This window comes from Manis pentadactyla, chromosome 10, assembly GCF_030020395.1.
Source record: "Manis pentadactyla isolate mManPen7 chromosome 10, mManPen7.hap1, whole genome shotgun sequence".
Lineage (NCBI taxonomy): Eukaryota > Metazoa > Chordata > Mammalia > Pholidota > Manidae > Manis > Manis pentadactyla.
The window spans coordinates 111017870-111043099 of NC_080028.1; the positions used below are offsets into that span (position 1 = coordinate 111017870).

Here is a 25230-nt window from a genome sequence, read left to right on the forward strand (position 1 = left end):
ATGAACAGCCCAATGAAACCAAAAAAGAAAATTGAATATTCCTATAATTGCTCAATGTAATTACCAAATTTTATTCAATTTGTCTTTATCTTCCACTTTCCTATTTCATAGCTTTCCCTTGCCCATGAAAGAGAATCATATTCATCCCTGTCAAGGGAAGATACTAAACTCCTTTTGAGCACATGAACTTTTTCTCAGTCCTTTGGGGTAGTACATTTTGCCATGTCACTATGTAACATAAAACTCATCAAATAGGGGTCTTTTAGGGCAGCCGAATGGGGAAGAATATAAACTTTGGGGTCTAGTAGACTTAAGTGTGAATCTTTTAAGAGCTGTGGAATCTTCCTTTCCTGACTCTCAAATTCATCATTTTAAAAGTGGGAATTATAAAAACTACCTCGTAGAATCATTATGAGGAATAAGTGATATCCTATAATATTGTCACATACTGTTGACAGTCAATATGTTATCTTCCTTTGCCTCTATCTCCTTTTTTCCCTTAAAAAATGTAAGGTAAACCAAATACTTCTTTGGCCTTATACCAGGCATATTGCTAGAAATCATAGTTAGTATTTAAGTCTCACTATCTTTAAGAAGCCAAAATTAATATATTTTTGCCCCCCATTTCCTTCAACTCTTTCACATTTGTATATAAAATTTCTCATAGAAATTGGAAAAATATACATATTTGTTCATTTATGCTTGTGAATAATGCCTGAATTTTTTTATTTTAAATTTTAAATTTTGAATTTTAAAATACATCTCCAAAATATAAAGAATTTTATAATTGTGTGCACATTATCCTTCAAGTAACATTGCCAAAATTATTAAGTTTTCTCAGAATATATCATAATATCTGAAAGTGCCCTGGCCCTTTTTTTAACTGAAAATGAAATGATTGCTCTTTACATGCAAGTTGTACACACACAACAATATTAGTAACTAGTTTATTTTATTTGTCTGAGATTTATAACTTATTTCCAAAGTGGTTTTGAGACTTGCATACAGTTAATTGCAGCATGCTATATGGCACAATTCAGTAACAGAATCTAGTGAAAATGGGGAGAGGAATGTTTATAACAAGATGCCTGAGCCTGTGTAATTGCTGCTGCAAAGCGTGAGCTGAACTGAGTGTCATGGAAGCTCAGGCCCAAAGGGAGATCGCTTGGCGTGTTTCGTTCCCACTTCCTGACTAGGAGAGCATAATTTAGATTGAAGAGACAAACTTTTTGGCACTGACTTCAAGGACAAATTTATTGTAAAGTTTCTTACATTGGGGTCATGCAATAACAAAAGACAAAATCACTGTTCAAATAGACATTTCTCTAAAAGCTGAGGGCATAATATTTAATTGTATTTCAGTAAAGTCATTTCTTCAGGGAGCTGAGATAAAAGAGTATATTGCTCTCTGGTGAGCCAACAATCCCGGGAAAAAGATTAGAGAATATAGAGCTGAGGCTTTGAAATTCTGTTCTGGAGTTCCAACATTCATTTGTCCATTTAGCCATTCACTGAAGTTATACTGAACTTCTACTGTGTATGGGATACTGTTCCAGCCACCAAGAATTCAGCAGTGGGAAAAAACATATATATATATATGTAATGTATGTGTATATATATATATGATTAATTTTATTTACATATATAATGTACAAATGTGTACACACATATATACACCCATGTAAATACACACATATATAAACAGATATATATACACACGTATGTATACACTTTATATCCTAATTTATAATGGGTTATAATATAAAATAGAATTTGTATTCTAGGAGGTGCCACACTATGATAAAAATATACTTAAGACGTACAGGATTTCAAGTGAAGATAAGCCACCACTGAAAGTTTAAAGCTGCGATGAGGTCACTGGGAAGCAAGGCAGAATGCTAACACATGAACAAAGGCCAAGGTGGTTACGTGTTCTTGGATGTGTACTGAAGAGATGGGTAAACTCAACTAGTGTCAGATCCAAGTCTTCTGGCTTCTGGCTTCAAGGTGTGATGTTTAACAATTCTGTGACTTTAATAGTCTGAGAACTGTACAAAAATAGAGTTTGATTTATAGACCAAGATCACTTCCTTGAATCATGTTTAAAATTTTTCCTTATTTCTAGATGCCAATTCACACTGATTCTCTTGCCAAACTTATGTGCCAGAACATTGCTTTATTCATTTACAGTTTAATAGGGAAGAAAAGACATATATGAATAACTCAGGAGGCAGAAAAATTGGGGTATGGTTAGCAGTGTAACAGTGCCGTGTCTGAGCATTCTCACAGCTGACCACTGCATCTTCACACTGGTTTCAGAGTGGAGGCGACACAGAGCAGCCATTCCATGCTCTGGGAGGATGAAGATTCATTCAGGGGAATAGGAGGACTTTATGCCACAGAGAAAGGAACTCCAGGAGCATGAATAGTACAGATGGAAATTATGGGAAATATTAAGGGAAACGAAGGACTAAGGCTATAAAGATATGTAAGGAATCTGGTCAACACTTGCTGAGAGCAAGGAGCCGTGGTGAGGTTTTTTATGCTAACGTGATAAAAGTTAGTTACTGAAGATCAATCTAGCAGCATTTCCAAAATTTAACAGTACTCTCAATAATCTGTAGATGAGCATATGTTATAAAATAGTAAGCCTATAAATAGGAAAATTAAGATAATTGTCAATAATGCCTGTTGGCTGGAGGGTGAAATTATCTCTAGGTATTGCCATATACCTAACCTAAGGCTCAACAGATTATCATAGTGACATATTTTGATTAAGAATTTTACCTGTATTCAGGTCCTTCTCCCTTTACTAGGTAGAGCTTCTCCATCATCATTCTTTGAGAGAATTAAGACCTAATGCTTTTAGGCATCTACTTTATGTGATGAAGTAACTTCTTTTCTCTGCATACAAAGCAGTACTAACTATGCACCATTGTTAGAATTGAAAAATTGTCACTCAAATTACTGTTCAGGGCTTTATTTTCTTTCAGAGTGCCTGATGAGAAAGGCTCTAATACAGGTCATCAAAATGGAAAGAATTCTGAAAATCTGTATTTTTATGAATAAAAATTTTACACAAGTCCTGCTAAATCCTTGCAAATTTACTAAGCCTGTCCTCACTTATAAATAGAAAACTTTCAAATCAATTCCCTATAGCTATTGTACTTGAGGCAATTAGAACATGTATTAAGGTATGCTAAGTTAGTTTTGTTAGAAGGTCAGAGCACAAGAAAGGGATAATGTTTTGTATGAGTGAAGGAGCTAAGAAACTATTCCTGAAGTCTAGGGTTGGCTCTTGAAACTACTTTTTTCTGATGGCTAGATGAATAGAAACTTTAAAAATGAAAAAATTCAAAATGAAGTCTCTGGAAATAGATAATATAAAAGAAACTAAAAATTCAGTTGAATTGGGTCTTTACATTAACTACTCCCAGTTCAAGTTAAAATATTTGTCATCTGGAAGTGCTTTTAAAAATTTATAACTAGAATCAAAAAATATATCCATTAGTCCTTTAAGGGTATAGAATAATTTGAATCTGTAATTAATTTATGGATTCAAGTTATTTATACTACTGAGATGTGGTGAATTTAGGTCATTTAATTAGAACCAGAACAGGCCAGGGTCTTTCAGTGGGAAAAATTTACAAGGTTTCAAGCCACATAAGCAAAGGGTGGGGAGTGGGATGTATTCAAAGAAACTACAGCTAGATAGTGTGACATTAACTGAGTGTCAATGTGGGGAAGAAAAATTTTTGCAGTGGAAATTTTTAAGAGCCTTCTGTAGAAGGTCAAGTTGGTTGATGAGATTTGTTGCCAAGCTGTGGGATTCTCAGCAACGCCTGTGTCCAGGAGAATTTGGCAAGAGGTCAAATATAGTTAGGAAATTAGGTTGCAAAGGACAGCAGGCAAGGCTAACATTATAACACAATATTTGATAATTTTATTTTGAAGCATCTCAGGTCTGACCTTGATAACTGGTTTAGCTTCAGAGACATTTACAAGACAGAAGAGACATTGACTCTATTCAGCTTCTTTTGCATGAGAAACTCAAGGAAAACTGGAATCTTAAATGGTCAGCAAATATTCAGGACATCATCATCTTGAATGACTCATTGTAGGTAAATGAAATTTTAGTTGGGCTTCAGGTTTTCAAGTAACACTTTTTTATTTTAAAAATATGTCCTGACCATCTTATTCCCAGGATCCTTTGCAGAATTATCCCAATCTTCTCCTCAGCATCTAATTAATGAGGACAGTAGGAAATTGTAAACTACTGAATTAGAGGAACAGACTTTAAAGCCATATCTTGATGGCATATATATTTTCCAGTGTTTAATGTATTTAAAGGCTTAATAGATTCTCAGAACTTGAAAGTATCTTCTATAATGTCACCTTCAAAATAAAAAGACAAAATATTTCAGATTATCAAACAGTGTTATTTATAGTTGGATATCTCTGCAACTCACTTCTAATTATATTTGTGATCCACACACCCCACCACAGCTAAAAAAGGGAATTCCTAGCTGTACTTACACATTGCAATTTCCATGCAGTATAAATTACTTAGAAAAGTATGGCTAACAATAAATGTGAGCAACCATTATTACGAAGGGGAAAAAAGAAAGACTAGAAATAAACTATTAAAAGACAATCTCTATGTCTTGGTTAGGTTTTCATTTTGAAATGCCTTATATTCATCTCTTTATACTGTTGGAAAGGAGAGAGGAAAACCTGACTGTTGCCATCCCAAGGAAATGATTCCACTGGTTTGGCCTATTGAGACTTGCTGTATATAATGAATAATACAATTAGTGATGTTTTTGTATGGCACCCTAGGTGATCAAACACCCTCGTGTAAAATATGCAATGGTGTTGAGGTTTTACATTATCCTTTGAAGGGGAAAACATCTGTTTAACATAGACCAGACATTTGAACAAAACCATCCCAACTTTTATTGAGATCATAAATTAGTGGAAAGATAAACTCTTCAACAACTAAATAAGCTGAATACATTAAAAGGTTTGGAAGTACAGAGAAAGGGCCTTGCCGTTTTGTCTGAGACGCAAACAAGAGGTTTCAGGTATATGGAGATATATTGCCTTGGCTTTAAATGGTGAGGAAGGATATTTAAAGCAAAGGGAAAAATAGTACAGAAAGGCTCAGAGAAAGAGATGGTTCTAGTCTGAGTAATGGTGAGGTTGGATCTCATTAACTGAAACAAGAAAGAAGGACAGAATTTTTGCAGATATGGAGAAATAACTATTCGGGTTGAACAGATTGTCAATGTAGAATTTATCTGTCTTTCTAATTAAACACAATTGAACATAGGTACGTGCTTGTACTTACAAAGTTCTCCCAAAGAACTACTAACATGAATTTAGCTAAACTAATTTTTCATAGATGTGATTTTCCCTAGTTATATAATGAATATATTTATTACCTAGTTCTAGTTATTCTTCCTCTGGGTTTTTTGACACAATGAGCAACAACTAAACCTGCTAATACCTTTTGTTGTTAAAAAGACAATATTTAGTAGCAGTAGACTTATAGACACTGAGAAGTGATGGGTGGCTACCATGGGGGAGGCGTTGCGGTGGGTGGGGAGGGTGAGGGGGATAAAGAGGCACAAAAATTCTCAATCATAATGTAGGCTGGTCACAGGGATGGTAATACAGCATGGAGAATACAGCCAGTGATTCTGTAACATCTTCCTATATTGACTGTACTAGTGGGGGTGAGGGTTTAATAATGTGCGTAACTTGAACCACTGTGTTGTATACTTGAAACTAATATAAGATTGTACATCAACTATACTTCAGTAAAAACAAAGTTGCAACTGTATTTTTATATATAAAAAAGACAATTTTAGGGAGTGATCAGTCTTCTATCTCATATTAGTTTTCTAAAAAAAGCAATAATCCCTGAACATTCTACTTCTAATCCACTTAAAACATTCCTAGAATAGGTTTATCTAGAAAGCTTTAGAATTTTTACAGCAAAATAAGTTGGCTAACTCATAAAGCTAAGTTTTTTTGACATTTGCATGCGATGTCATTTCCATTTTTCCTCTTTAAACCTAAAGCCAAGTGTTTTAGCATATTTTTAATCCACAGTACCAGCACTGCTGATTTTAAATAAAAGGATGAAAATCTGATTTTAATTAAAATTTAACTTACATCCTAGTCTTTATGTTGTTAAATTACTATTTAAATTGTGATTCATTAAGTATGCACTATTGATATCCTTTTGTGAATAAATTTCTAGTAAAAGCAGAAGGAATTTCCAGTAAATATTTAATCTCTTGGGAGATTTATTTTAAGTGGAAAGTATATTAAATTTTGGTAAATTTATTACTAATTGGGTAAGGGGCAGAATACACATAGAACTTTGAGCAATTATGGTGACTTGGGTGTGAATTTTCTGTCATTATATTGGAAATTTTCCGCAAACATGCTCTTTTTCCTTTATGATAAATAAATGCAAATAAAATTGTAATAAAGTATTTGCAGATCCATCTGTGAATCCAAGAGGTTGCTTGATTTTTCATCATGAGATTCTTTGACTTATAAGCTATTAGTAGTCTATGAGAGGGTTGATTTTTAAACTATCTCTCATCTGTTAGATACCAATGAAAACAGATATAGGATATGCCACCTATTCTGAATGTGGATATCATATCAATTAGCATCATTTATCTTCTTTCTTCAGTTCCCCTGGGTAAGATAGTCATTGGACATTCCCATGTATGAAAGAGTTTCATGAAAACTTCTTTCATATATCCTGGGAGACACTGAGTAGGGATAAACTTTTCACCTTGGAGGGAAGAACCCACCCTTGATTGTGAGGTTTTTTGCCAAAGGTGCTAGTAAAAATGATGAGTGACGAGTACAGGAAAAACTATGTTCTTCCAGTTAGGAATTTTATTAGATGAAAAGTATCAGAATCTAAGATGACCTCAATATGCCAGCAGAATTTAATAAGTTGACATCTTGTAGGAGTGTTAGGGATGAATTCCAGCTTTTACACTTGAGTATGAAGACTCAATTTCCCAAGTGTAAAATAAAAGAGAGAATCTAACATCGTTTATTTGACAACAACTCAGGGTTTCCATTGACAGTAAATGCAATGTGATGCCTCAGTGCAGTACTGATACCTAACTGTGGAATGTAACCATAGGTAATATTGATAAGCTTTGTATAAAATAAGCAACGTGGTATCTTGCTTTACATTGTACTGATCAGCTTTGGGTATCACCCTTTGAAAGGAATGAGGACTATTCAAATCACATTTTTTAAGAGAATAACCAAGAAAAAACATAACTTTCCTTTATATTTAGCTAAATAAGAAGGTGTTAGATACACCTTGAAAGGTCAGCCAAGCAGACTGATCTCCCAGGATGTTAGCACTACATAAAACCAAACCTATTTGATAGTGAATTATGAACTAGGACATTTTACTATTCTCTCCAGGTATTAAATTTTCTAAATTCTGTTTGTTTCACAGGAGTCTGAACTTATAGAACTAAGAGAAACTATTGAAATGCTGAAGGCTCAGAACTCTGCTGCCCAGGCAGCCATTCAGGGGGCACTGAATGGGCCAGACCACCCTCCCAAAGGTACATTTGGAAATGTTGCCATTTTTCACCTAATATAATAGGCATTTATTCTATTTGTTAATTATAGAAAAGCTGCTTTTACTCAGTGGTACTGCCTTTTATAATGTCTAAGTTGGTATTAATGCACTCAGAATTTCAGAATTTAGGAACAGTATCTTTAAAATAGTTTTAAAAAATTTTCAAATAATTTTTAAATGGACCTTAAGGAATTTGCTTCTATAGTTGTGCACACATTTCTCTCCACTTGATTTGGTGAAGGTGGGGTGGAGAGACTGGTTAATATGTTTGTATCTGACTTCAATCCAGTAAGGAATATGAAAATCTAGATGTCATACAAAAATAAAATAATCTATATGGAGAAATACAAAGTAGTGGGTATGGGGAACAACTGGTCCTGTGTGGTAGAGGCAGTAAAAAGGTATGCTTCTTGTACAGACTTTAAAAACAGTAAGAAAATGGACTAAAAGTTGGTCTGCTTTTTATCATTGCCATGCTTCAACAAGGTAAAACAACAGAATAATCTTCTTAGTTTGCCACTGGAGAAATGTTCCATATTAATGTCATTGTTTTTTCTTTTTATAGGTTATATTTATTCATGTCCTAACTCTTCAGTGACATTCAGTATGCTCAGCTCTTTACCAGCCTAAAAATGCTATCCTAAATCCTGTATGCCCTGTCATCTTTCTTCCCATTTCCAAGTGATTTCTGGGAAAGTTTTATGGAGTCATTCAATGTCTTCAGCATCCAGTCACACTTCAGACCATTAGAGTGTGGCTTCTCTTCTCACCACTCAACAAAAGCTGTTCTCTCCAGGATTATGAGACTAAGTCTAGTACAACATTTAAAATTCTTATTGTACTTGATATTGAAACAGCATTGGATATCAGTGTTCACTCCATTCTACTTGAAGCATTCATTTCTTCTAATATTCACAACATTGACATTCGCAGTTTTTCTTCTCCTTTGAAATCTCTTCCGAAGTTTCTTCTGTAGGTTCACTCATTTGTATCCATTTGTTAAATGTTGATGTTTCTCAGAACCCAGTCCTAAGCTGTCTTCCATTATGATTTTGTACATTATGATTCTCTTTAGCCTGTCTAAAATTCTATACAAACTTGTCTAGCACTCTAGCTGACATTATCATTTATGTGTTGATAACTGTCAAACATATTTCTTCAGGGCAGGCTCAGCTCTTGAGTCACAGGTGTGAATATCCAGTTGCCAAAGCTGTTGAGTTTAAGGTGACTGAGCTCCAAAGATAACGAATGTAGTTATCTTTGGAGGTCGGTCACCTATGCTCATCATCTCCAAATTTAACATTGTCTTCTTCCCACTCAGACCTGCTTTGCATTCAGTGTTCCTTGCCTCAGTAAGTGGCACCATGATCCTTCCATTCAGATAGAAATCTAGGTGTCATTTGTAAATCCTCCTCTCCTCACTCAATAAGTCACCAATTTCTGATGATCCCACTCCCTTAAATATCTCTTGGATCTGTTCTATTTTCTTTGATTGTACTATCACCATCCCTCATCTCTCCCCTGAACTATGAACTACAAACTTCTAAGGTCTTCCTGGTCCTCATCTTACACTACTTTACACCATTCTTCATGCTGAAACCAGATCAATTGTCTAAGAATACATATCAACAAGTATCTCATTGCCTTAAGGGTGAGATACAAACTCCTTAACAAGACATAATTTCTCTTCTCCAGCTTCATTCATACAACAAATACTTATTGATTGCCAGTTATGTGGTAGTCATTCTTCTAGACCTTATGTCTTCCCTTTTTGCCACATAGTATATTTCATATTTCAGCTATCTCAAACTTCTTCTACATTGTCAGTAATTCTTTATATATTCTGTTTTTTTTCTGCTTGGACCTTCCTACCCTGTTTGTTCAGCATAAAAATTTTTTGAGACCTTGCAAAAGTTAGCCTAAATATGTCCGCTTAACCCCTAAAGTAAATGAGACTCCCTTTTGATATGGTTTTGGAAATAGCTGTACTTCCCCTATCAGAATTTCCATTATACATTGGTGCCTTAATTTACTTAAGGTCTACCTTTCCTGGTAGATGTTGGAGTGGATTGTGTTTTAAATCTAAGTGGCTATGATGATGCCCTGCACATAACAAGGGCTTATTCTTTTTTTTTTTGTAGATAATTATTTTTTATTGAACGGTAGTTGACACACAGTATTACATTAGTTTCAGGTGTACAACACAGTGATTCAACATTTATATACATGATAATTCTAGGTACCAGCTATCACCATACCAAGTTGTTACAATATTTTGACTATATTCCTTATGCTATACATTACATCCTGGTTACTTATTTATTTTACAATTGGAAGTGTGTACTTTTTTTGTGTGTGTGTGAAGGCATCTCTCATATTTATTGATCAAATGGCTGTTAACAACAATAAAATTCTGTATAGGGGGGTCAATGCTCGATGCACAATCATTAATCTACCCCCAAGCCTAATTTTCATCAGTCTCCAATCTTCTGAGGCATAATGAACAAGTTCTTACATGGAGAACAAATTCTTACATAGTGAGTAAGTTACATGGTGAACATTACAGGGGCAGTCATCACAGAAACTTTCAGTTTTGCTCATGCATTATGAAATATAAACAGTCAGTTCAAATATGAATACTCATTTGATTTTTATACTTGATTTATATGTGGATACCACATTTCTCTCTTTATTATTATTATTTTTAATAAAATGCTGAAGTGGTAGGTAGATACAAGATAAAGGTAGAAAACATAGTTTAGTGTTGTAAGAGAGCAAATGTAGATGATCAGGTGTGTGCCTGTAGACTATGTGTTAATCCAAGCTAGACAAGGGCAATAAAACATCCACGGATGCAGAAGATTTCTCTCAGAACAGGGGGGGTGAGGTTCTAAGCCTCACCTCTGTTGATCCCCAATTTCTCACTTGATGGCCCCCCTGCGACTGTGCCTGTCTTAGGTTGTTCCTCCCTTGAGGAATCTTACCCGTCTCTGGCTAACCAGTCATCTTCCGGGGCCATACAGGGAAATGTAAAGTTGGTAAGTGAGAGAGAAGCCTTACTGTTTGAAAAGGTTAGCTTTTTACTTCTTTGCATATTAATGCCAACAAGGGCTTATTCTAATAAAATAGAAAAGGATAACATAGTTCTAAAAACCCCTTGAATTTACATTTTAGGAAAACAGTTATATAAAGTGAGATCTACTTAAATTAAAGGACAAACTAGTTCTCCAGGGGCTACTTCTGTGAAGAATTTAACAACTTTACAAGTGAAGGAGTTGATTTATATGCTGCATGGAAAATTACTGCATATTTAAAGCTTATCTTAGAGCTATAATAAAGCAGCTTATGTTCTAAATCTTCATGTTGTAAATAGGTCCAGAAGGGATTTTAAAAGGCTTAATCCTTTCTTTGACACAGTACAAATCACTGAAGTAAAACTTTCTGGAAGGATTCCTTCTATCTTAGGCAACAGGTAGCTTAATATATCTCCTGGAATTGAAAAATAAGAATTCCTTAGCTCAGAAATGTGGGAGAAGTGCCTGATATGAACAAAATGATAACAGTTAACATTCAACTTGGTCAAGAAACATTAAAAAATAGTTTCCCAAGATTTAAACCAACAAAAACAAATAGATATAATGGGTTGAGTGTATATCGGATATTTATATTATTCCTGTCAGATGACACTCACTATTAAGTCTAGTGAACACAAACATGATTATTATATTAACAGTTGAGATTACATGTAAAAAACTAACAGTCAGTTGTTCTAATTATATATCTTTCCATTGGTGGAAATTATAAGGTAATTTCCTTACAAGTATACAATTTATATGCGCTATAAAGTTCTTTTCTGAAATCACACTGCAAGTGAGTTTTTGAGACCTATAAAATATTTATGTCAGGTAAATTTTTAATGTACAACTTCAAGATGTATATTTGGAGTAGGCACACTTTAATAAACAGTTCAAACTATGGCAAAAATCACCAATTTATTCATATAACTTTCTATTTTCTTTATATTTGTGCATCACACTTATTAACAAAGTGTAAAAACAGTAGCAGTCCATAATAGAATAAATTGATTCATTCACAAACATTATTTTTGCATCTGCTATGGACTAGCCACTCAATTAGATCTTGAAATACCAAGATTCAAACAAAGTACCTCTGTACTAAAGGCTCACAACCCACCACAACAAAAGATAAATACATATATGTATCTAGAATACAATCATAACTTTATAACAAACATTATTATCATAGGCTGAAAGATAAAGGTAATAGAATATTTTACTTTATTTTGCAAAATGTACTATTGCTTTCAAAGTCACTATCTCTGTGCATAAACATGGAATACTTTTTCCTTGAGATCTATCAAGTGTAATTCAACAGAACATGTTTAAAGTTGCTTATATTAACAGTAAATATTTTTTTAGGAATGTCAGGCAAACATAATTGTGCTGTATGAATAATGAGAATAAATTTGTTCAACAAGTACTTATTGATGAGCTACCACATGCCATACTCTGTACAAGGTCCTGGATATATGATGGTAAACAAAATAGACATAGTCTTTGTCTCCATTAAACTTTTTTTTTTTTTAGTATCATTAATATACACTTACATGAACAACTATGTGGTTACTAGATTCCCCCCATTATCACGTCCCCACCACATTCCATTAAACTTTTAGTCTTGAAGGAAAGCAGGAAAATGCTCAGTCAAGTACAACATTCTGGATTTAATAAAAACCCTGGAGTACTTTAACACTTAGTACACCTGCTCTATTCATAAAAGACAATTATTAGGGAAAAATTCTCAAATGCTCTGTCTTGTTCACAAAAGCTTATAGCCAACTACAGCAGAAATTTAAAACACAAGTAAATGCCTACACATATTCTTCTATCATTTATTCATATAATTCCCATATTAGTTGATGAAGGGATGCTATGCTCCTGTATATAAACAAATACCGTGATTTAAGTTTGGCATTGGTAATGCTTTTGGCAAGTAAAAGCAGTAAATGGTGCCATTGTTATTTTTTAGAAACTTTTAAGAGACCAAAACCTAGGAATTCTGAAAGGGAGCTGTATTTTTTCCCTCCTGTAAAATTTGTCAGCATGGTTATTAACTTAATGGAAAAGTCATACTTATTAATAGGTATACATATGAGTGTAAGGATGGAAATACGTGTGCATATATCACATACCACACATATACTCATTTATGTTTTGAAAATAATCAGTTACAGTTTCATTGCCACAGATCATTTTATTGTTAAATAAGTCAACTGGAAAACTTTGATTTTATGCTCTTATTTGTGGAAACTTTTTGAAAGCTAGGAGTAATTTCTGACATTTTATAAGTACCACTAAAATTTTTTGCTTGGCTAATCTACATTGATACCAATTAAGTACAGTAATAAATATTGCCTAAAGGCAGACTTGATCTTAAAAATAATTTTATAAATTCTTAGTGTCTCCACTAACTCTTAATATCAGCTCACTCTAAGCAATAACATTTTAATATCAATTTTAATTTTAGTAACTATAAATATATCTTATAAGTTGATTGTATGGAGTACCTTCAAAAAGTGATTAAATATCATAAACTATCCTCTTCAAAATATCTTATGTAATGAGAAGCATTCCGTGCTTTTTAGAAGTAGAAAGAGGCCTTATTAAGTGGCCATTAACACAGCAGACATTAAATCAGTCTAGGTCTCAGGTCGATGCCACTGTTTTTCAGCTATTTGAGTATGGGAAAATTGCATTTAGTAATTAAACTCATTTCAATGGTTTGCTCTAAGAATAAGATTAGATAGTCCCAGGGAAGATTAAGGACATAGTAAAAGCTAGCTTTATTATTACCTGCTTCATTATTGTTACTATTATTATCATTCCAAATCATGGACAGGGGCTAGGGGTATTATGGAAGAATTACACTGTCTTAAATGTTTTCTGTTTAATTCACGAATGTAGTATGCCTGGATTCTCTCTTAAGAATCCTCCCCTCATTGGCTCTTTGACCTTGATGGAGTTACTTAACTTCTTTGCACTTCAGTTTTCTCTGGGAATTAAAGTGCTTCAGTGACTACCAAGGTTTGTTTTGGCTCTAACATGGTGTGATCTTTTATGAAATGGAAATTTAATATTTTTGGCCTCGGTAACTTTATTCATAACACAAATATTAAAAAGACAAAATTAATTCTCATGCTCTTATGAGTTTCCATTTATTCCATGGAACTAATCATTTGGAATAAATCATTTTGGAAGAGCTGTTTGATCCAGGTATTCAGTAGAGGTCACTAACACAGCATTTCATTTTTGGACAAAACTCAGAATTCATTAAACCACCATTGCTACAAACAATATGAGATTCCCATTTAATCTTAATGCAGATAACTCAGTTAATTAAAGCAATTCTGGTTGTATTTTATTACAGTTAGAAAACTGAAACTGCATTGAAATGATCCATACAAAGCTTTGCTGACTTTTCTTAGAAGACTTCCTCTCAGGAAGCCCAAAGGCCTTGTTTGCTGGACAGGTTCTCTCTTATCAAATGTGTTCTTCCCTATCTGTTGGCAGAGCTCCGCATCAGGAGACAGCATTCCTCCGAAAGTGTTTCCAGTATCAACAGTGCCACGAGCCATTCCAGCATTGGCAGTGGTAACGATGCTGACTCCAAGAAAAAGAAAAAGAAAAACTGGGTAAGCCGCCACCTCCCATCTAATCCTGAAGCTCATTATTGCACACTGAGTCAGGCTTTCTCCTTCTGGGCATCAGAGATCTGCAACTGTTTGCAGAGAGTCTCATCCAAGTGAGTGGCACCTCAGATACCGCACTCATTGCCAAAATGAGGGTGGCACGGAGCTGGAGAGCGCGTCTTAGAGTTAGGACAAATCTTGCGTTTGAATTCCAGCTCTGTCACTCACTGCTTGGATCTTGGGTGGGTTACTTCACCTTCTCTGGAAGGGGTGAGGAGGCGGGGGCGCTAAACTTCTCATCTGTAAAAATTGAGTAATTAATGCTAACTTTATAGAGTTGTACAGATAAAATAATATTTGTTGATAAAGGGCTTAGAGCAGGGGTTTATGCAGAACGAAAAGATGCTGATAATGGTGACAGTGTGGTGGTGATGGCAGTAAAGTGGAGGAAGTTAGGAAGAAATGAGTTAAAGGGAAAGAAGAGACCTTGAGAGCCTCCCACCCCCTCACATCAAGAGGGTTTATAGTGTGAGTAAAACTCCACCTCATAAAAATCAACTAGATTAGTGTTGGCTATATTTTTTTTAACCAAGAGAATACAGCAGAAATATAGAAATGTACTTTAATGGAATTATGCTTTAAGTTTGCTAAAAATATAGTCTATTATAATATGAAGCAATTGCAAGAAAAAAAAATGAGGGATGATGCTATCACTGCAACATTTTAAAAAACAATGAAGCAAAAAATTCATTTTAATACCATGAAACAAAGGTAGATTTTAAATAAGTACAACTCTGATGAAATGCAAAACACAGCTATCAGAGGATTTTACCAGAGTGCCTTCTATAAAGAAAGAAATATATTTTTTGTTTTAAAAAAATGTTTATACAGGTAATATTTTAACATACTGATCAGCCTTCATTCCCTTGATTTGTAATTCCACACTCTTTCATGTTTCTGCAAGGTGAACTCTAGAGGAAGTGAGGTGAATATAAACCATGGACAATTTGGCATGCATCTCTAAAAAATACCCTACCTTGGCATGAATGCTATTCATTTTGGCAGTAGGCTTTTATACCTTTTAAAAACAGATTACCTTGTATGTCTTTTCTTTGTCTCTTTTCATTTTAATCTCAAATTTTAAAGAGAAGTAAAACCACTTTCTGAACAGAGCGGTAGGGGATGCCAATTCTGCTTTTGAATAGTACGGGAATTGAACATTTGAATGGAAAATCATAATTAATGAAGTGTTAGGTGAATTTTATTTCATTTTGCTTTTTTAAGTTCACACTGTCAGCAGGACACGACTTGATTGCAGCGCTAAAGTGGCCGTTTAAAACAAACTGCCTTGAAGAGAGAGGCGTTGGGAGCGGAGATCCCTTCAAGGCATTTGGTTTTAAAGGAGCGCTCTGGCAGCCATCCCCTGACCCTGTGCTGTTTAAAAAAAGCCTTCCATGTTTGCGCTGCGCTGGATTAATACAAGAGTAAAACAAAGACACAGAACACGGTATCGTTTTAGAGACACGGCTGCGACTGTTAATACTCCGCTTGTACTACTGACCCAGGCAGTGGCTAGGACGGCGCCTGCGCACTAACGCCCCGAAGCAGTGCCCCCCTGTGCCAACAGACAGGAAAGGTAATTTCTGCCCTCCTTTCAGCTGAGAAGCTCCTTCAAGCAAGCCTTCGGCAAGAAGAAGTCCACCAAGCCTCCTTCCTCCCATTCGGACATTGAGGAGCTCACCGACTCGTCGCTGCCCGCGTCCCCCAAGCTGCCCCACCGCGCGGGCGACTGCGGCGCGGCCGCCCTGAAGCCCTCGCAGTCGGCCTCGGCGTGAGTCCCCCGACAGGGTCTTTGAGGGCGGCTTCGGGCCGTGCCCGCGCTCTATTCCGCATGGAGTCAGGTTGTGCTTTCGCAGCTGCCACGCCATCCGTTCCGTCCGTCCTCTCCAGACCTTCCTTTGACGGCTGGATGGCTTTGGGTTCTCGTTCATTTTTCGTGTATTAGAAGTTGAACGTTTCTTGATCTCGTTCTCCACTTTTCTGAGTCATAATCCTCACTTCTTTCCACTTGCATTTGTCCATGTACCTATCTAACTGTGCAGGTCACCCCTTGTCTGGCCACCAAAGAAACGGCAAAATGGCCCTGTGATCTACAAGCACAGATCCCGGTAAAGTGGAGTGTGATGCATGAGAACTGCAGGACGCAGGCTCTAACCGCAGCAGTTGTTTGCTTCCGCCTTTTCTAAAATCACCCGCATGCGTTTCAACAATAAAAACCTCCTTTGTCTGTTTCTGAAGCAAAATTTGGTTTTCTAAAACCAAGCTGCAACCCAATTTTCTCTAATTCTATTAGGTAACCTAGCATAGCGTTTGATGGTAGCTCACTATTTGATGTTCAAGAGAAAATAAAATTTCTAGAATGTAGAAACATGTACTCTGATGCAGTCATTCCTTTGCATGCCCCCGACAACGAGCTTAGAACTGTCAAATGGACACTAATAGGACCATTTGAGACACTTGTACATCCTATATCATTTCACGACTTATACAGGAAGGAAGAACGAAGCACTATCATTTTGTGACCAACAACCTAGTCCTCACATTTTAAATGGAAAAGATATTAGGTAGAGTAAAAGAAATTATTTTGATAAGTTTCTTACAAGCCTATCCACAAAACAACAAAAAAAAAATAAGGATATAATCCATATGACCTTCACACAGCCCTCAACTAGCCTGCTTGTATGAGTTGGAAACTGTCATTTAGCTTCATTAGCTTTGATCTCCTGACTCAGCTGAGCCTACCAGGAGGATTATACAACTCTCATCCATTATTTAAATGTCCAAAACTAATCTCTCTGATTTATTTCCTACAATGTTTATATTGACTTTTCATGGTAACTTAAAGACAGTGTTGTGGCAAATGTTATTCTTTACACAGTTTTACAAAAGAAAAAAATCAGCATTTAAAGGACATCATAACTTTACTTTTAAAAAAAGAGTATTTCCTCTGTTGCAAATAGAGATTTAAATCCCTCACAAAATAGCAGAATGAGAAGTAGTGATACTATTACCCTTCAACCCCGTGAATATAAGCAACAAGTGAATTTTGAGGATCATTTTTTATTCTGTAATAGGAGATTATTTTTGAACTTCAGAAAATAGGAAGAAAAGATTTAAAGGAAGAGTAGCTATTTTCAGTTTGAACTTATGAATGTATTATTATTTGTAAAATTCTTTCTCCTTTTCTCTAAGGTTTTGCCAACAGCAAATAACTTCTGCACCTGCTGGATAATACTGCAGTTGCAGTGCAGCCTTTAAAAGAAACATTGCTGATCCTCGGGCCTCCCCGACCACTGATTTTGTGTTTGTTTCCTTCTTCAGAATCTGTGAATGTACGGAGGCTGAGGCAGAGATAATTCTGCAGCTGAAGAGCGAGCTCAGAGAAAAGGAATTAAAATTAACGGATATTCGGCTGGAGGCCCTCAGTTCTGCTCACCATCTTGACCAGATCCGGGAAGCCATGAACCGGATGCAGGTCAGTGCCAAAGCACCTTCAAAAAGCAAACAGGAGAGATTAGAAATGCTGCCTATTTTCTTCTTTGTTATGATAAAAACAAATTTCACCTTGAAACCCACTGTGGAAATGTACTCTGTTTATTCAGTCTTTGCAACTCATTCTTAATACCAGATGGAGAATTTTGTCAAATCCAGGGTTGGAAGTGGGAGTGCAAACGGGTCAGTCACACTCAGAGACCATGCCAGACGCTTGTCCGAGGGATAGGATTCCCTTGAGAGCTGTTTTTAGAGAAGCTGCTACAATCCTGTCTGTTTCCCTTTTCCATGATTTACCTTCATGTTGGCTTTTTTCCTGTTCTTTTGCAATCTGACTTTGAATTTCCTTTACCTATTTTCTACTGAAAAACAAAAGTAATGAGGAAACTACAGAAATTTAACACAAGCTTTCTAAATATGAAAGTGCAAGTGATATAGAATGCCATCTGTAAAAGTAAATTTTTTTGTATTTTGGGGAAGCATCTGAAGGCTAAATTCAGAACCAGTCTGTGCTCAGACTAAGTTTTCATTTTATTATGGTAAACCAGCAATCCCTTGCTACCTACCACAGATGACGGAAGTAAGAAAAGCTCGTTGCTGAGCAGATTCATCTGGCACCATGTATATTCATCAAAAGGCTTTTGTTGTTTTCTGAGCTTAGTGCCCCATTTTTGAAGGAACGAAAACTTTGTCAGATGTTAGCTAGGATTCTGAGGTAATTTTAAACCACCTTATTTGTATTGTTTTTGTTTTACTCTGGTTTTAAACTCTCCATGAATTAAATATGGCATTATTTGCCTTTGAGACTTTAACAGTACTTTAAAAATGAGTAATGTTAAGAACTCTTCAATTATATTACACTTATTTCAAATGAGAACAAGTTCTGGAAAACTTCTCAACCATATATCTAAAAATAAGTATAAAAAATTCCTATGTTGATTGTGCCTGTATTTGTGAATATATGAAAATATGTATGTGAGAGAAACCTAACCCTCGGACAGTGTCTGGCATGATCTCTGAGTGTGACTGAAAATATGTATGTATACAGAAAAGGTTAATTTTCCTTCTTTGGAAAGAAATCCTGTTCTCATAATTTATATTGTTTGTTTCATACATCACTACATGCTTTGTTTAATAAACAAAATAATGAACTCTGGATAAAAAAGTTGGTACCATTTTTCTCACTCAAACAATCCAAACATGGATTTTTTTTTCATGTTTTCCATCTTCCTGACAGAATGAAATTGAAATACTGAAGGCTGAAAATGACCGTTTGAAGGCAGAGACTGGTAACACAGCTAAGCCAGCTCGGCCACCATCAGAGTCCTCAGGCAGCACTTCTTCTTCATCCTCCCAGCAGTCTTCGGGACTGTCTCTCAACAATCTGAACATCACAGAGTCTGTTACCTCAGGTAATTTGGCACACCTGCCTGTGAACCCGAGCATGCCTATAACCTACTCAGGGGACGCAGGCGGCCCTCGAGTCTGGAGAATCTTAGCCACCACTGCTTTCACCCATATTCTCTTCACAATGCTAACACTCTAATTCTCAGGAATAGCCCTCTTCTTCTCTTACAAATGTATTCTAAATGTTACTAAAAGAACATTTTCTGAGAAAGAGTGACAGACTTAGAGATACGGTTTTTGTAACTTTTTAAAAAATTACTTGTGCTTGAGAAGTACTTCCTCCATGATGACAAATTGGATGAAGAAGTAATATTCTCAGTGATGACCACTAGTACTCATGCAATTTTATAGTGTTTCAAATGTACGGTCCCATTTACACGTGCATCAGGACCCATCCCTAAATGTGACTCAGTGGTCCTGCATGTTTCCCAGAGACCAGAGAGTACATACTGCCCCTGCATCACCCAGTCTGCAGTTCTATTAAATTTTTAACAAACAAAATGAACACACTTGACTGTTATTATATTCAGTGGTATACTAATGATGGAATAGGGGTACAGTTTTATTCAATTGCGAATAGAATCATATGACATAATGTTGTCTTAATATCTGATTAGTGTTCAATTGTAAGTATAGCTGCTCCCACGGTTTTGAATCATTTTGGGTATATAAGATTTAGTTAAGGGAAGATTTACAGAAGGATCTGTGGTAATTACAAGGCATAGCCACCAGATGACGCTAGGAAACCAATAATACACATGTTACTGGTAACTAGATTCTGTTATAAAACTACGAAACTTCACAGCTTGCCTCAAGCTATGCTAAAATATGATGATGAAGATGAAAATGAAGAAGAGAAAGAGACACAGCATGCTAATATTGATGAGATTTTAATAAATTACATCTATTCTAAAAAGTCAAAAATTATAGTCTACTATTATATCTGTCTTTCATAATGTGAAAGGAATGGACCAAATGTATACTTGCTTTCTTCTTATAAAAGACAAGTAGGAACTCCCTGAAACTCGGTAAAATAATGTTTATAACATTTAACAGGTTTTGGGGAGGGAAATGAATTCTGAGAATAAGCATCAAGTGAAACAAGTATTAGTAGCTAAGAAAAAACAGAGAGATCATCATTAAAAAAAACTTATGAATTATTAGGTAAAATAAAACTATGAAAATATGGTAAAAACTTGAATGTGTAAATTGTCTAAGGTGTACCATCTCCACTCTTCAAAAGATGCTGTAAGAAAAAAAAATTATTTAAATGTATGAAGTCTGAGACTCATAAGCGATAACCTGTATCTTGGCTTGTCGGCGATGAACCTGGTAATGCAGTGTGGTGCCAGCCCCTAAGGGGGGCCTGACCATCCTGGGCATGACGCCTGAGGAAGGACAAGGCCTGGGGCATCTTGCAGGATGGCTTAGTAGCAGGATTTTACTGCTTGTTATATGATTTTGTTTTATCTTACGAAAATATGATAAGGTTTGAAGGAGGCAAGGTTGGTACTGAAGGTGGTTTAGAAACAACAGCCAAATAAAGATGAAACTAAAATTCGTATCTAGGAAAGACTAGAACTCATAAAGATAAACATAAAATCAAAGAAATCAAATTTACCATTTCTGTGTTCATTGGCCTGAACATACTGATGGCCATTATTCAGAATTTAGGCAACTAGGGGGAAGAGAGGGGGTGATTTTTTTTTTCAAAAATGTACTTTTTAATGACTCATCTCATCATTTATTTTTAGTTGTCTATTACTTTATTTCCTTAATTATTTTTTCAATAGTGATGCTTGTGTCCAAACTAACAAAAAAAATAAACATGACTAGGATACTGCTTTTATTGCTTTCACTCTGTTTAGTGGGTTCAAAATTAGTAATCAAAAGTGCCTTTGTGCTGGGGCTTTTTGAAGGATAACTTATAGGTTTCCTGATTATTTCTTAAAAGGGGAAAGAAGTAAGCAAGAGAGGATAATTGACAAATGTCCAGTTCCTAAAACATCATGTCCCATACATCCACTAAAGACAGAAGTTTGAAAAGCCTTCAGTTTTTCTGTCAGAATTTCACATGAATATAACCAGAATGGCAAATCTTATTACTGTCCCTTAAAATGTAGGCGTAGGACCATAACTTAATTTCCTTAATAAAACCACAAAGAACCCTTACCTCACACTGGCTGTTTTTCCTTTTTTCCTTGGAGTTTCCTGTGAATGTACTGGAAACAGAGACCCAGAGTGAGTCGTAATGCAGGTGTCCCACTGGTAATAGGAGCAGAACACGCAGAGAAAAGGAATAATGAACGGTTAGAACAGCTGATCCTACTAGAACACTGAGGATGAATGCCTAGTTCTCCTGAGGCTCTCAGCAACTCTATGGAGCAGATGCCGTATGAATCTCTTTTTACAAATGAGGAAACCAAGACTTAGCAAAGTGACTACAATAATTGTTTCAAGATCGTGCAACTAGTGAATGGCATCGCTAATATTTAAACCCAGGTCTGGATGAGTACAGCTCCTGAACTTTTAACTATTATATTAATTTCCTATAAGTAGCCACATATGCAAAAACCAAGAATAGTCATTCATTCACTTATTGGTAAATATCCACCCCACTGCTGTCACGAGATACTTTAAGTACAGTTTTTGAGAGTAAACATGCCATGAAATGAGTAACATATTCTAAGGCAAACTTGAGCAGATAAGAGGATCAGAAATCAGATTAAACTCCTTGCAATGGACGCCTAGGCTCTACATGATCGGCCAGTACCAACTTCAACCTCGCTGTATGCTGCTCCACTTTCTCCCCTTGTTCTCCACGCTCCTGCCACCGTATCTGTTCCTTGAACACACCTAGGTCTTTCATCAAGCCTTTTGCATTTGTTCTTGTTGACCAGTCTCTTTTCCTGGGTCTTCATTTGCTTGCATAGCACTTATCAGCCTCCTGCTCTTAATCTCTAAATACCACCTCCACAAGGAAGCCTTCTGGGATGACCTGTATAGAGCAGGGTCCCTGCATTTCCTCCGTTTCAGTGCCCTGTGCCCTTTATTTCTTGCATCTAACACATTCTGAAATTACTTTGTTGAGATTGCATATTCCAAAGGAGCAGGGAATTCACTTTTCTTCTCATCTCGGTTTTTACTCCTAAAGCTCAACACAGTTCCTGGTATCTTTTATGCTTAATAAATACTGCTGAATATTTATGAACATTCATGAATAATTGAACAAAGTACTAAAAGGTAATTTGGTCATGAACTACAAGAAATTTAGATGTGAACAACCATCAGCAAGCCACTTTAAACTTCTGAGAAAAAGAGGAAGAGAATTAAAAAGACACTTAAGGAAGAGTTTTATCTTTGACTGGGATAGGCAAAAGGTGAGACACTGTGAGGATGTTAATCTGGTAAAATAATTAAATCCCAGTAAGGGAGATTGTCTTTGACAATTTAAAATATTCTAGTAAAAAATCTTCATATTCCTCAAAGTCTGAATGTTGTTTTTTGTATTGTTATGGTCTTAAGGCATTTTTTTACTCCTTCCTTTGCAGAATTGCATATTCCTAATTATCAAGATAATAGAATCATTCCATTTTCAGAAGCCATTTGATTAAATTATTGTTTCTATAATGGTACTGTCACAGCCCCTGTCTCTATAAATTTACAGTCAGAGCAGTTGGGTCCTCTTGTTATCAGGTAAATGTGCTAAATGTGCTCTTCAGCACGTAACTGAGTGTCCTTAGTCCACAAAACACTATCTTCAGATTAAACTGGCTCTATAATAGTATCATTGTCAAATGAAAGTATGAATTTGGTATAGTTTGCCTAATAAAGATCAAAACTGGGCATGAATCTCATAATATATTTTGAAAAATAATCTTTAATCACATTTAAAGAGTGGTGTTTTAAAGGTTAACTAGCTTTATCATGCTTCTGTAAGTCTTAACTGATTTCTAGAAATGCTATTTTGGTTTTGAAACTCTAAGCCTAAAGGGTCCAGGAAAGTAATAATTAAAATATTTCTGTAGGGAAGTATGCCATGGGTGAAATTTAGTAACAGTACTTAGTTATAGATATAAGGTAAGCAGTAATATAGCATGATATGTGCCAAATGCTTGAAAATAATTTCAGTAGACAGTCAATCTCAGCACCTTTGCATTCATAAATTACCTGGGTGTTAAGCCTGGATATTTTAGGTTGCATAGAAAAATGAGATTGCTTTTCAGTTTGTCATAGTTAGAACTGTAGCTGACTATTACTCAAGTGTTATTCAGACCTTGCATAATAGAAGAATAAACCCCTTATTTCCTCATCTTGAGGCAATGACCCAACACTTGGGTGAAGGTCTCTGGAAGCAGAAATAAGTTCTTAGATTGAAACTTTAACCCAACCCCAGTAATTTATCTTTGGAAAAATGAGATTTTTCAAACTTGTTAGGCTAGAATGGGAAGAAAGAAGGCTAAATATTCCCATTGAAAGATACAACACCATGAGGGAGAAAAAAATTCAGTACACAAAGTCTAGCTAATGTGACTCTATTGTGTGTGTCTTTGAAAATTTGGTAGATATTTTGCTAGATGATGCCGGTGACACAGCTGGACATAAAGATGGCCGCAGTGTGAAGATCATAGTGTCCATAAGCAAGGGCTACGGTCGTGCAAAGGTATTTCTTTAACCTTAAATTCTTTATTACTAAGGATAAGAATAGCCATGAATCAGATGAATTTTATATTTGAATATTTGTCCTAATATCCTATCGGCATTGTTTGTCTTGGCATTTGCATAATATGTTCAATAGTAGGGACTTAAATGAAACGACATCATATAGGTAGAAATATGTGTCAGTAGAACATGTTCATCCACTGAAAATAATATCATTACCAGCCACCCTCATTTCTTAAACTTAATTTAAAAAAGACATTTTTTTTCTTTGACATAAACATCTCATCTAACATATTCTTTGAGTGTCACGTGTAGAATACAGGGGATATGATGTGTAGTAACATGTTGCTAGACTTGACAATTCAGTCTTTGAACAAAGAGAGGGTGTAATTTGAATATTCTAGACAATGAAAAGACATATGCTACTGAGCTCAGTACAACAAGTTCCATTGAGGCTACCTGTGTGTATCGTTTTAAAGTCTTAGCCAAGGCAAGTACTTTAATTTTTCTGGAATCAAATGCTGCCTTCAAATTAGCAATGCCATTCTGACTCTGGCCCTTTCTTTTAACTGAAAATATTATTTCAAACTGAATTTATAGTTGAGTGAGCAAGAATATAAATCTGAGTATCCAGAGATTTTTGTCAAAAAAATCCTTTAGACTTTTTAAATATTTGGAGAATTTGTTAGAAGAGTGAGATAGCAATTGTGAATTTTTAAACTGAGCAAGTAATATTCCAAGAAATCCAACGCCATAAGCTTTCAGCTTGAGTTGCAGATTTGTGCCTGATTTTCCAAGTGGGTCTTTATGAGAAAGATTATAATAGTCTCAGGAAAGCTTAAAACTATCTCTAATTTAAAAGCAGCTGCTTAGGCAGCATTGTGTGAGTGTCCGTTTTGATTGAGTTACAAACAATACACTGGAAAACAAGTGTTCTTTTTAAAAATAATTCTAAAAGGTGTTTTTGAACATTGAAAGCAGTTGTCTTCGTCTTCTTGGGCTGCCATTACAAAATACAATAGATTGGGTAACTGAAACAACAGAAACTTACTTTCTCACAGTTATGAAGTCTCAGATCAATGTGACAGTTGATTGGTTCCTGGTGAGGGCTCTCTCCTTGGGTTGTAGGTAACTGCCTTCCTGCTCTGTCCTCACGTGGCCTTTCCTGGGTATGTGTATCTGGGGAAAGAGAGATTCCTCTCTCTTTCCTCTCCTACTTATAAAGCCACTAATCCCATCATGAGAGTCCCACTCTTATAACTTA

The 25230-nt window shown here is 35.6% G+C and overlaps 1 protein-coding gene across 6 annotated transcripts in view; it reads left to right on the top strand.

Annotated features, from left to right (window-relative positions):
* The window catches only part of NAV3 (neuron navigator 3), an 859400-nt gene that overhangs the window by 807628 nt on the left and 26542 nt on the right, over positions 1-25230 (top strand). For all 6 annotated transcript variants that reach the window (XM_057487521.1, XM_057487524.1, XM_057487525.1 and 3 more), the window contains 6 exons: positions 7508-7619; positions 14227-14348; positions 16004-16176; positions 17727-17880; positions 19135-19309; positions 23870-23967. In XM_057487521.1, coding sequence (XP_057343504.1) covers positions 7508-7619; positions 14227-14348; positions 16004-16176; positions 17727-17880; positions 19135-19309; positions 23870-23967 — 834 coding nt within the window. The remainder of the gene's footprint in view (positions 1-7507; positions 7620-14226; positions 14349-16003; positions 16177-17726; positions 17881-19134; positions 19310-23869; positions 23968-25230) is intronic.